The sequence below is a fragment of the Nomascus leucogenys genome, chromosome 17 (genome assembly GCF_006542625.1).
Source record: "Nomascus leucogenys isolate Asia chromosome 17, Asia_NLE_v1, whole genome shotgun sequence".
NCBI classification, from domain to species: Eukaryota; Metazoa; Chordata; class Mammalia; order Primates; family Hylobatidae; genus Nomascus; species Nomascus leucogenys.
The window spans coordinates 8233823-8246721 of NC_044397.1; the positions used below are offsets into that span (position 1 = coordinate 8233823).

At 37.6% G+C, this 12899-nt stretch overlaps 1 protein-coding gene across 6 annotated transcripts in view; it reads right to left on the bottom strand.

The window, feature by feature from the left end:
- SUPT3H (SPT3 homolog, SAGA and STAGA complex component) overlaps window positions 1–12899 on the bottom strand; it is a 551049-nt gene that overhangs the window by 12583 nt on the left and 525567 nt on the right. For 2 of the 6 annotated variants that reach the window (XR_004026555.1, XR_004026554.1), the window contains exon 11: window positions 11800–11893. Coding sequence is in view for 2 of the 6 variants with exons in the window: in XM_012496574.2 (XP_012352028.1) it covers window positions 11852–11893 (42 nt within the window). In the remaining 4 variants the exon portion in view is untranslated. Of the gene's footprint in view, window positions 1–2012; window positions 2046–8025; window positions 8098–10753; window positions 11894–12899 lie in introns of those variants that run through there. The other 4 variants (XR_004026556.1, XR_004026557.1, XM_012496574.2 and 1 more) reach the window with 4 other exon arrangements.

Here is a 12899-nt window from a genome sequence, read left to right on the forward strand (position 1 = left end):
ATGAATAATTGGAAAATGAAAACAATTTAAATATTTCTTATAACATCAGCCATGAAATATGCATGCATGAACCTAACAAAATATGTACTAGGTTTATATTCTGAAAGCTATAAAACATTGATGAGAAAAATTTAAAAAGACCTTTATAAATGGAGAGCTATATCATGTTCATTAATCAGAAGGCTTAATGTTGCTAAGGTGTCAGTTCTTTCCAAATTAAGCTATACATTGTAAGCAATCCCAGTCAAAATTTCAGAAAGTGTTTTGTAGAAATATGAAAAAGCAAAGAACCTAAAATATGCAAAGCAATTTTGAAAAAGAAGAGCTGAGAAACTCATAAGACCTGATTTCATGACTTAGTATAAAAGTCATAGTAATCAAGACAACCAGGCATTAGTATCAGGATAAACAAATAGACCAATGGAACAAAACAGGATGCAAAGCAGAGCAATATTTATATGGTCAATTAATTTTAGACAAGGGTGCCAAGGTAATTCAATGCAGAAAGGATAGTCTTCTCAACGAGTGGTATTGAAACTGTCTGACATCCATATGCAAAAAACAAAAAAATGGAACCTCAACTCTTGTCTTGTGTTAATACCATATACAAAGTCAAAATAAATAGAAAACCTAAAAGTAAAAGTTCAAAACTTAAATATCTAAAAGAAAACACAGGAGAAAGCCTTTGTGAGCTTGGGTTAGATGAAGGTTTCTTACATAAGACATACAGTATAAGCCATAAAAGAATAAAAATTGATAAATTTGACTTATTCAAAATTAAAAATATCAGCTTTTCCAAGGGCACTTTAGGAAAGAACAAGCTCCAGACTTGAAAGTTTTGAAAAGCACATTTCTGGTAATCTGTATCTAAAAGACATAACTCTTATATTGTTATGAGACAAACCATGTTTTTAAGGGGCAAAAGATGTGAATAAACACTTCAACAAAGAAAAAATACAGATGGCAAACGAACACATGGAAAGTGCTTAATATCATTGGTCACCAGGGAAATGCAGGTAAAGCCACAATGAGATATCACTATGCACCTACTGGAATGGCTAAAATTAAAGCAAAATAAATAAGCAATACACCAAATGCTGGATCATACCAAAAGCTAGTGAAGATGTGGAGAAACTAGAAATCTCATATTTCTGGTGGGAGTGCCATATGGTACAGCTACATTGGAAAACATTTTGGTAGTTTTTTATAAAAATAAATATTCACTTACCATGAGTCAGTAATCCCACTTCTAGGTATTTACCCAATACAAATGAACACGAGTCCACACAAAGATCTGTCCATTTGTGTTCAGAGCAATTTTATTTTTAATAGCAAGGAAATGGAAACAATGCAAATGTCCACTCAATAGCAAATGGATGAACAAATTGTAGTGCATCCATATGATGGAATATTACTCAGCAATAACATATAATGAACACACAAAACAAGATGGATAAATCTCAAAAGCATTATGCTAAGTAAAAAAGACACACAAAAATCTTGAAATTCAACTTGATATGGAATTATTGCATTTAATATGCCATTCTGGAAAATATAAAAAATGATAGAGACAGAATGAGTGTTGCCAGGGGTTAGTGATGAGGTGGGGGAATCATGTTACAAAGAAACATGAGAAAACTGTTTTGGGTTCTTTTATTTTTATTGTGATGGTGATTACACAACTGCTCATTTGTCAAAAGTCACTAAATTGTGCTGTACATATAAAAAGGGTTTATAACTACATGCAAACTAGATCAGACTAAGCATTTTTTTTTTAAAGAAACATAGCTAAGAGTGGTGATTCACGCCTATAATCGCAGTATTTTGGGACGCTGAGGCAGGAGGACAGTTTGAATCCAGGAGTTTGAGATAAGCCTGAGCAACATAGTGAGACCCTGTCTCTATAAAAAGAAAAAAAAAATGCTGGGCATGGTGGCATGTGCTTTGTAGTCCCAACTGCTCAGGAGGCTGAGGTGGGAGGATTGCTTGAGCCCAGGAGCTGTGATCATGCCAATGTATGGCAGCCTGGGTGACAGAGCAAGACCCTGTATCAAAAAAAATAAAAAATAAAAGGAAATATATTCTGTTTCTATGTGCCCTATCTAAAGAACTTCTGCAACATATGAAGTGATAAATAATACATGATTTTTTCATAAAAATGCTAACCTGGAGCTGTGGTAAAAAGAAAATTTGAGCAAGTGGTGAAACAGATATATCAAAATAGGCCAGGTGCAGTGGCTCACGCCTGTAATCCCAACACTTTGGGAAGCCAAGGCGGGCAGATCACTTGAGCTCAGGAATTCAAGACCAGCCTGGGCAACAGGGTAAAACCCTGTCTCTACCAAAAAAATATTAGCCGGGCATGGTGGCATGCGCCTGTGGTCCCAGCTACTCAGGAGGCTGAGGTGGGAGATGATTTGAGCCCAGGAGGCAGAGGTTGCGGTGAGCTAGGATCACGCCACCGTACTCTAGCCTAGGTAACAGAGTGAGACCCCATCTCAAAAAGAAAAAAAGATACATCAAATAAAATTTGACATAATATTACTGAAACCTAATGACATCACAACTAATTTCTGCTTGTAGTGGTCAAATTTCTTATTTTGTTGGAGATGCACTGTGATTTAGGAAGTATCAAAATGCAAAAATGTTTTTTAAAAGAGTTATGTTGAAAAACACAGTTGAAGAAGTTCAGAAGTCTTTGGAAAGTCAAGCGGAAGCTGAATGTTGAGATATGAAGATGACAAGCCAGGACGGAAGTGAAAAGGAAAAGCTAAAGGCTGGAGAAGAACCAGAGAAGTATAATAACATGGGTATAGTGTTGCAAGAATTTGCAGAATTAAGTACTTACCAATCATTCATTCATATAATACTGACTCAACACGTATTATGTGTCAGGCACTGTTCTAAGTGCTGGGATATAGCAGTAGACAAAATAGACCATGATCCTTAATTGCAAAGTCTACATTCTAGAGGGAGAACACAGTAACAAAATAAACAGATCTATGAAATGGTATTTTAGAAGACAGTAAGTGTTAGAGTGAAAAAGAAAGCAAGGAAAGGGATATGATGTGCTAAAGCAGGGGTTGGGGTCTCAATTTAATATTTAAAAGGGTGGTCAGAGAAGGTCTTATAGAGAAAGTGATTTAGGTTTTTTTGAGACAGGGTCTGGCTGTGTTGCCCAGGCTGGAGTGCAATGGCATGATCCAGCTCACTGCTGCCTTGAACTCCTGGGCTCAAGTGATTCTCCTGCCTCAGCCTTCCCATTAGCTGGGACTACAGGAGTGTGCCACTGTGCCTGGCTAGTTTTTTAATTTTTTGTAGGGACAGGGTCTTGCTCTGTTGCCCAGGCTGGTCTCCAATTCTTCGCCTCAAGCAATCCTCCCACTTTGGCCTTCTAAAGTTCTGGATTACAGGTGTGAGCCACTGTGGCCCAGTCTGAGAAAGTAACATGATATTTCATGTATGACTTGAAGAAGGTAAGGTAGCCATGAGGACAGCTTTTTATGGTGGATGCTTCTAAACACTGAGTACTCATGGTGTGCGCAGCTAACATCCATCTACTTCGTTGAGACCCATTTAGCTTCCATTGAAATGATATTCAAATATACCATTAATGTGATAATTGGTTATGACTGCTGATAAAAATGATTTACAGAATAATCTTCATTTCAACTGAGCAAGAAAAATTTGAGATCCAACTGAAAGAAAACCACATACCTCACTTTATTTTTAACTACTACTACCCCCCTCTCTGAAACCTGCCCCTCTTTCAATTTTCATTATATGTGACTTTGGGAATGCTGAATTTACTTTTCTAGTATCATTAGCTGGGAAAGGGGGTTACAAAGAGCGGGAGGAAATAGCCTATACATATGAAAACAATAACCACATAATATTTATTGTCTGGGATTGAAATGTTTCAAATAGGCAAAGCAATAAAATGTCAGGAAAAGCAAAACTTCCTAATGTTAAAAATATCATAAATTTTTCCCAAAATAAGACATATGAAAAAAGTTCCAGTGATACTTTATGTCAAAGGAAGAAAAAAGCCCTTAAATCCACATTAAAGCTGCCTGAAATCTTCAGAAGGCATAATCTACTCACCATTGGAGAACTGAGGAGACAATGGCAATTATGATAAAGTACAGAAAGCAATGATTACCTTTTATTGAGCTTGAGAATCACTTTTTAACATAAACTCACTGATCCCTGCATTCTATAACTTGGCTTTTGCTATCTATTAAGTTTTAAAAAAAAGGTAGTGAAAAAAAGCTAGCAGGATTTCAGTATCACTTTAAAGTGATTTAAAATTTTATAATTACAATGGGACTTATGTGTATATTTATTAATAAAATAGAGTAGCACCTACATGGGCAAAATATGCTTTATTGAATCTACAGATAATTTAGGTGGGCTCATGAACCCCTTTCCATAATTCCATGGTTCCCCTCAGGCTCACTGTTTGGGGCCTGCAGACTACATGTTGATTGCTTGATTTTCATAGGTGCCAAATAAGATTTCTGAAGGAATGGCTATAAAGAAAACAGACATTTTAATTTCAAGCTACTCTTTGGAGTAGCTTCCGGTTCACAAAATGTTATTTTTAGTCTAAATAGATCTTTATATTTGCTTTAAGTTCAGTGGACATGTTATTCCATTACCTTTAGGGAAATTTGATCCTAAAAGGCTCATTGTCTTTACAGTGAACCAGTGGGAGAACTGGTAGGTTTTCAAAGATGGACTATATACAAAAATAGTCCTACTAGTTTGTAATTCTTTTTCAAGATTGTATAGATTCAGATGGAACTCAAAGGTTCTTAGGTCTTAGTAGTGCAAAGTAATGCAAATATGATTAAGGTCATCTGTTTATGAGGTCCTTAACCCCTTCACACAAGACTGATGGCACAGTGACCTACTCACAAAGGCCACAAGAAACATGATGCATGCGGTGCTTTAAATTGGTTTTTCTGAGACATTGTATTTGTCTTTAAGAAAAAAGCTGTGATCATCTGAAGTTCATGAGCTGTGTAGCCAAATAAGTGAAATAAGAATTGATGAGATTAAACAAAGATTTTTAAAAAAGGATTCTGAGCTCATGTTTAAATGCATTTTTTTGGCTGGGCGCAGTGGCTCACACCTGTAATTCCAGCACTTTGGGAGGCTGAGGCAGGTGGACTACCAGAGGTGAGGAGTTCAAGACCAGCCTTTCCAATATGGTGAAACCCTGTCTCTACTAAAAATACAAAAATCAGCTGGATGTGGTGGCGCATGCCTGTAATCCCAGCTACTCTGGAGGCTGAGGCAGGAGAATCGCTTGAACTCGGGAGGCGGAGGTTCCCGTGAGCCACTTCAGCCTGGGCAATAGAATGAGACTCCGTTTCAAAAAAAAAAAAGCATTATTTTTTTCTATCAACCAAACCACAAACGTTTATGAGTATCTGCGTATGTGAGAATGACAAAGAGGTGTTAATTCAAGACTTGCCCTCAAGAAATTCTTAATCTGGTGCAGTCTAAAGGCACACGGACAGATGATCAGGGACACTAAATAGGAAGCAGAGAGAACAACAAGGGCTTAGAGTTCAGAGGAAGCGAAGGGTGCTATGTGCTGAGACAGGCAGGAAACTTTATGGGAAAGAGCTAGGGATGGAGACCACCATGAAAACCTAGGAAAGAAGAGGCAGATTGATTTCGCATACTGCTAACAGAAACACCTGACCTTCTACACATTGCCGTGGAAGGGCTCCCAGGAGACCTCATCTCCACATAGGCCACGCAGCCCTACCTAGGCCATAGGGACTTTCCTCTGTGATTGTCACAGGAACACAGCAAGACAGCCACTCTTGTGAGGAGCTGCCACAGGTAGTTTTGCATCTGCCTCCCTAGTTCTGGTAAGGCAAAGGTCTTTCCACCTCAACCCCGTTTGGGATGTGAATGCAAGCTATGAAACTGCTTGGCTGGCCAGGCATGGTGGCTCACGCCTGTAATCCCAGCATTTTGGGAGGCTGAGGTGGGTGGATTGCCTGAGGTCAGGAGTTCCAGACCAACCTGGCCAACCTAATGAAACCCCATCTCTACTAAAAATACAAAAAATTAGCCGGGTGTGGTGGCAGGCACCTGTAACCCCAGCTACTCGGGAGGCTGAGGCAGGAGAATTGCTTGAACCGAGGAGGTGGAGGTTGCAGTGAGCTGAGATCGAGCCATTGCCCAGCCTGGGCAACAACAGTGAAACTCTGTCTCAAAAACAAACAAACAAAAAACAAAAAACAGAACAAAAAACTGCTTGGCTGTGGTTTAGAGTTGGCTTCTCCATGACATGGTAACCCCCCAGTTACTCATGTCTTCTGTCAGCTGGCCCCTCTGGCTTGGTATCTTCCTGTGGGATTAGGAATGTGGGAAGTTGACACTGTGCCAATCTTGCTTATGTAGCTGTGTAACAAACTGTTTAAAGCCATTTGGGCTCACCGTTTCATTACAGGCCAAACCTATGGAAGTGTGGCAAGCCAACTCATCAGCTGCAGTAGTTGCTGCTGGTTAGTGTCTGCTTGCTTGACTGACTGGTATGTTTAGGTCAGGGAGGGGTGACAAGAAGTGGCCAATGCATTGGCAGGTGAACTAACTTTTCCCAAGTAAGTAGCTGGAAGATGCACTTAAAACCATTCAGAAATAGCTGGGTGCAGTGGCTTGTGCCTATAGTCCCAGCTAATCAGGAGGCTGAGGTGGGAGGACTGCTTGCACGGAGGAGTTGGAGACCAGCCTCAGTGATACAGGGAGATCCCATCTTACAAAAAAAATTCAGAAAAGAAAGTTGTGCCACAGGCTGGTGCAGTTATTTGGAATCTTAAAGGACATAAATCAGAAGATGGATTGTCCTGAGGCAGAACAATCCTAGGGTTGAATTAAAGAAGCTGTTGGCTGGGTGCGGTGGCTCATGCCTGTAATCCCAGCATTTTGGGAGGCCAAGGTGGGAGGATCACTTGAGTCCAAGAGTTTGAGATCAGCCTGGGCAACAAAGAGAGACCTGACTCTCTCTCTCTATAAAACAAAGCTGCTGCTAACTACTGAGTCGAATGGAAAACTATCCTTTGTAGTTCAAATTGTGCATGGTAGCTTTTTTTCCACTTTCCTATTTATCTCCGTACACCACTTCCCCCCGGACCTGCCTCACACACAAACATGTCAGGCTGGGAAAAACTATGACTACTATATAATTAATGAATTAATGAGCAAGCCTTTAAAAGGGTCATTTATTTAAAGTTTCAGGGCATTGCCATGTGTACTTCTGTATCTGCCGCTGCAAACACATGTAAACAAGATGGGAATTATTTTATAACTTGGATAAATACCTTGTATGAAAGCGTGAAACAGTAGCCTGTGTAAATAGAGCCTTCTGGGGAAATCTGGTCTTCAGAAAGGAGAGCAGCTTTGTATAAATGGATCTTTGAGGAATTTTTTCCCATAATTTGTATAGGGACTTTTAGTGTATTCATTGATTATATACATTTATCTTAAGGCTTAAGACATTATTAAAAACTTGGCATGAGCCTATATAATTATATTCTATTTTACATGATATGATATTCTATTATATATATAATACTTGGCATTAGAGAAGCAATGTTAAGTTAAAATTTTCTTGCAATCAAATTTTCTGGTTCTGAGAAGTGCTTCTAGGTTCAAGGTCAGGCAGCAATTCTCTTTAATATGCTCTCAGAAATCTCTACTCCAGTACAGTCCACATTGTGTAACAGTGGTTAACAGCATGAGCTTTGGGTCAAAGTGCTGGGTAAAAAAGCCAGCTCTACCTTGGGGAATTCTGCATAAGACATTTAATCTGCTGTTCCTCAGTTTCCTCTCTCCTGCCTGTGGGCAACAGGGCATATCTGGTAGTGGGGCTGTGAGTATTAAATGAGATAAATCACACAAACTGCTTAGTACACAGGGTAGCACATGGTGTGCTATAATTATTATGTCATAGCTTATTAAAATGCTGACACAATACATCATTATTTTTGATAGCAAATAGAGTGGTATAAGTAAACTATATTTTGATCATCTTGAGCCTTGCCTTCTTTTTTTTTTCTATCTATCTTTACCCTCCTTTGAAAAAAATGAGAATAGTGAATATTCAGTGGTGATGAGCAGAAAAGGGATCATGAACACAGTGCTGTACAGATAATTATAGTGGCTCCCAACAATGAAATATGTATGTGGCATTCTTGTGACTTTGCAGGAATTGACTGCTTTAAAATATGCTTCAGTTGCCAAAACTTCCATGACTTATGACAGCTTGAATACTTACTGTCTATCTTGCTCCGGAAAACAAATGCAAGTCTCTTTCTTTAGGTACCATGGTATCAGTGTCCGACTTACAACATGTGAGACTTACTTTAAGAGATACGACTTTCTAATATTTGAGTTTTTAACGACATCTGGCCCTTATTTAACCATCACATTTATATCCAATTCCTGCAGGCAAAGTTTTGTTGTTTAAGCTTGGCTAGATGCCCTCTGCAGAAAGCCTTTGCTTTAATGAACACAATTCCACAAAAACTGCTAGAGTTCCCTGCTCTCTTCTCACCCCTGCCACTGTACAACAATAGCATGTAAAGTTTCATCTTGAGTTTCAAATAAGAAGGTAAAAATAAGAAACTATGTTGCTGGGGAATTAGCTTTATGTAGTGGCCATTGCTATGACATATTCAACTTGATGCCCTTAGATTATTTGCAGAAGTGTTTATGTACTATGAAATGTTCGGCCAGAGCATACAGGAAACTGTAAAATATTTTATGAGATGTATACATGGTTGATGGTAGAATTTTAAATGTAGCCTGGAAAGGGTCTATCCAAATTCCAGGGGGGCAGATGACAGAATATATTCTCTTTAGTGATTCAGTTTTACACAAGAGGTTATATGGACTGGAAAGCACTGCCTGATTTGAGAACTATGTAAAAAAATTTATAAAATTAAACTTTATAATTCTAAACAAGTAAACATGTATTCTTTCAGACCAAGAATCACCAGTTATGTTTATTTGTCTTCTACATGGTAAAAGCATTAGACATGGCTTGTTTATTATTTTATAAAAACAAAAAACAGCAATAAATGAAGGGTTCTCCCCAGATACAGGAATTATATACACCATTTAAAAAATATTTGTGCTTCTGATGGTTTTCAAATAAAAAGTCTTGGTTTTAAAATTGAAACAGTGTTTTTGAATCACAACTCTTACAATATAAGAAGGCAGGAAAACTAATGACATAACCTCTGAATGGCATGTTCAGAAAGTTATACTTCCAAATTTAGGTGAAGGGAGAAATAGTTCTACTTTCTTTACCCTTAAATCTAGGAAGCAGTATCAAGAGAGGCTATTTATTTATTGGCTTATTTATTTTCAAATTCAGTCTCTAAAATACAAGGGACAAAAAATAGAAACTAGCTTTCTATATTTCCATTTGCCTTAGAGTTAAGCCTGATGTGTAAGATAACAGACTGTTTACTTAATACCACAGTCACACTGAAGAGTTTACTATATAACACATAGGCTTTAGGATGTATCCATAATTAGTACAGTTTTTAAATAAATTTACATTGTTGTCTAGGATAAATATGCCATAAAACCCCAACATGTCTTAGTAATATTCTTATGCTAAACCAGTATGGTAGAAAATACTGTATAATACCGGCTGAAAATTAGGGACCATCAATTCTCATCTCTGGTCTGTCACTACATTATCGAGTGATCTTAGGAAAGTCACTTTCCCTCTCTAGGCCGTGGTTTTTTCATCTGTAAGATAAGCAGCTGTTCTCAATGATCTCTAAGACTATCTTCTGCTCTAACATTATGGTCATTGAGAAAATAATTTACTGAAGTTTTCTTAAACATTCCTTCTGTAAATTTTCTTTTATTTCTGTAGTCACTGCTGAAGGAAATTTTATTTCACTTCAAATTTAGTATTGTGCAAAGTCAGAGAAAGAACCCAAGTATAAAAAATAGAAAAGGGAATTAAAAATATTGAGCAATTATGGGGACATGTAGGCTGGTTCAGGACAGACATAAATGACCTTGCTTTATTCTAAATTCAGCTTACTGGCATTTGATGAAAAATGAAAGGTTATTATATGAACTTACTGGGCAAAACCAGATTTTATAAATAATTACCTGTCAGACTGTTCAAGATAGACAAACATACGCCAGACCAACAAAAACACAGACCTGTCATATTTCTGAGAGAAATGTACATTGAGTCTTCCTTCTCTGGGACTATAAGGAGATCAGGTAGAATAAAATGAAGGAAAAAAACCCAAACCCTATATTTTCTGCCTTGTGCATACTTTAAAATGTATAATGTGGGAGAGAAGGAATTTTGATGTGAAAAATTATCCCCTGAAAATTTTATACCATCTATAAGCCCTGGCAGATCAAAACCAAATACAATAAATGCTATCGTTTAAAAGTTAAGTTAGGATGTTTACTGCAAGCTTATAATTTTCCATGATTACGGATGCCAAGGAAAATAAGAATGATAAAAAGAAAAGTTTAATCATACATTTTAACAAGCATAGATGGAACATCAAAATCCTCTGGGAATATTTTGATATTATATATCTGTGCTTTTTGTTTCTGAAATGCAAATTTTTTCTAAAAATTAACATAGAGCAGGTAAATGACAGTTAACAAATGTAAATAATATGGCATAATCATATTAACTGAGACTCATAATTCTTTGGCCACAAGAAAAAGATCTTTCATATTTCTCATTTCTGTTTTTATTAATTCTTTAGAAACAGTGTTTCAAGTGTGTGTAAAAACCATAAAAGTAAAACTATACAAAACTCCCACAGAATTAAAGAAATAACTTTCTTTTTTGCAACTGAAGTTTAATCAGGAACTGTACAATTACATCTGTTATATTTTGGTTTGTTCCAAAGAGTTACGGTTCCTCATTTACTGGAGAAAGTATATTACTGGAGAAAGTATAGATGCCAGAAGGGTAGCTCGGCTGCTAACAGTAAGAAATTACCCTGCCCACATTTCCAGTCTAGGTGTGGTAGTGCTTTGAAGGGAGGAAGCAAGAAATCACTCTGCTCCCCTTCTACTGATTCTGAATACATGGCTTCTAAATGTGTATGGCATGTGCAGGAGTGGGGGATCTGGGGATTGGAGGAACAGGAAAAGGAGGGAAATGAAGATGCAGGAAGAGGTTCTGTGTGAGGAAAAACACACATGAAAGGCAGATGGCAGGAAGTTGGGAAGCAGGCATTGAAAATGACACATACTCTAAGTGGAGTGAAGGGGAAAGGAGGTGGGAACAGGTGATTTATCAGGTCTGTTAGATCTTTGATTACTGTAAGTTTATAAAATGGATAGCTGTCACTAAAATACATGTAGTCAACAAATGTTGGAAAGTAAAGTTGGTGATGTAAGGGAAGGCGAAAACTCACCGTCCTTTTAATTTTGTTTCCTTGTTCCAAACCTGGATTATAAAATGTATCAAATAAAACGCAGACAAAACACTGGACGGGGGCAACCACTGCTTTTAAGATATGTGAGCTGAGGGCAGTAAATCTACTCAAATTAAAAGTTCAAAATTGTGTGATCGGCATTCTTGTCCACCTACAGACTATCCTAAACATCCTGCCATTAATTAGCTGAACAGCCCATCTAGTAAACAAGACTGATGGTTGAGGGGGCTGGAAAAGAGGAGGAGTCAGCAAGTTGAAAGTCACAACAAACCAGCCCACTCCCTCAGATAAAAGAAAGGTAAATCTGTATTTTATTTTGTTCACAGGAAATCACCTTAATATAACATTGCCTTTCCTGTTGTTGCAAGCACATCACAGTTGTCACATCAGCAGGCTAGAAAAGTCATCCCATTCCTGCGGTAGGCATTCTGTCAAAGAAAAAGAAATCTGCAATGAATTATCACATGAAGTCAAACAAGGAAAGGAGGCAAAAAGCAAGCAGAGCCTTCTTCCTGTTTTGTAGACTCTGCTGGCTGCAATCTAATGGAATGCTTAATCTGAATATTTCTGGTGGCAAAACTATAGCAACCATTATGTCCATTAAAAAGTCAGTGTGGTTAACAAGTGGTTAGTGATTCTATTTTTGGGAAGTAGCAGGTACACAAAATAAGACATCCCATTTTGTTAACTGATTGGGCTTGGTTAGGCCAAAGAGATGTATTGAATCTGTTTGTCTTTTATAAACGTGTTCTCTATTCGATATGCTCAGGAATCACTTCTAACTAAGTATCTTGATAGTCTATAAATTACTGACTCATTACTGGCCCTTCCCAGGCCTAATTTATAGTCGGAGTGAAAAGCTCTCGGAACAGACACTAATAGAGGCCTCTCCTCCTCCCTAAAATATGATGATCTCAAAGAAGTTCTGTACAGTTCTGCATATTGTAGACAGTATCAAAAATGCAAATCTTATATAATTTTATACATACCTGTACATAAAGATGTACACATGGATATGCATGGTGGGATAAAATACTCCCATAAAAGAAAATGGGAAAATGGATTCTAAGTGCAATAATTAATACATTTCAGTACAGAAAGAAAAGTTGCATGCTTTTCATTCCAAGAGGACATATTTTGCATTTCAGTGTTGGGAGACCTGGACCACACAGGGTCTCTGTAACATCCTGAATCTCACCATAAGACCCAGAGTGGAGCAGAACTAAAATTCAGGACTTAGGAATAAAATTTCCCTTTCACTGGCACATTTTTTTACCATTTAAACTAGTAACAGTCACATCCAGAAAATTCATAACCTTCAATCGGATGGAATTTTCCTACAATCTGTTTTCAGAAAAACAAAGAAAATCATAAAATTCAGGTTAGGGATATTTCCCCCTTAGGCTAATAACTCTGAGGCAGTTCTGGAGTCTG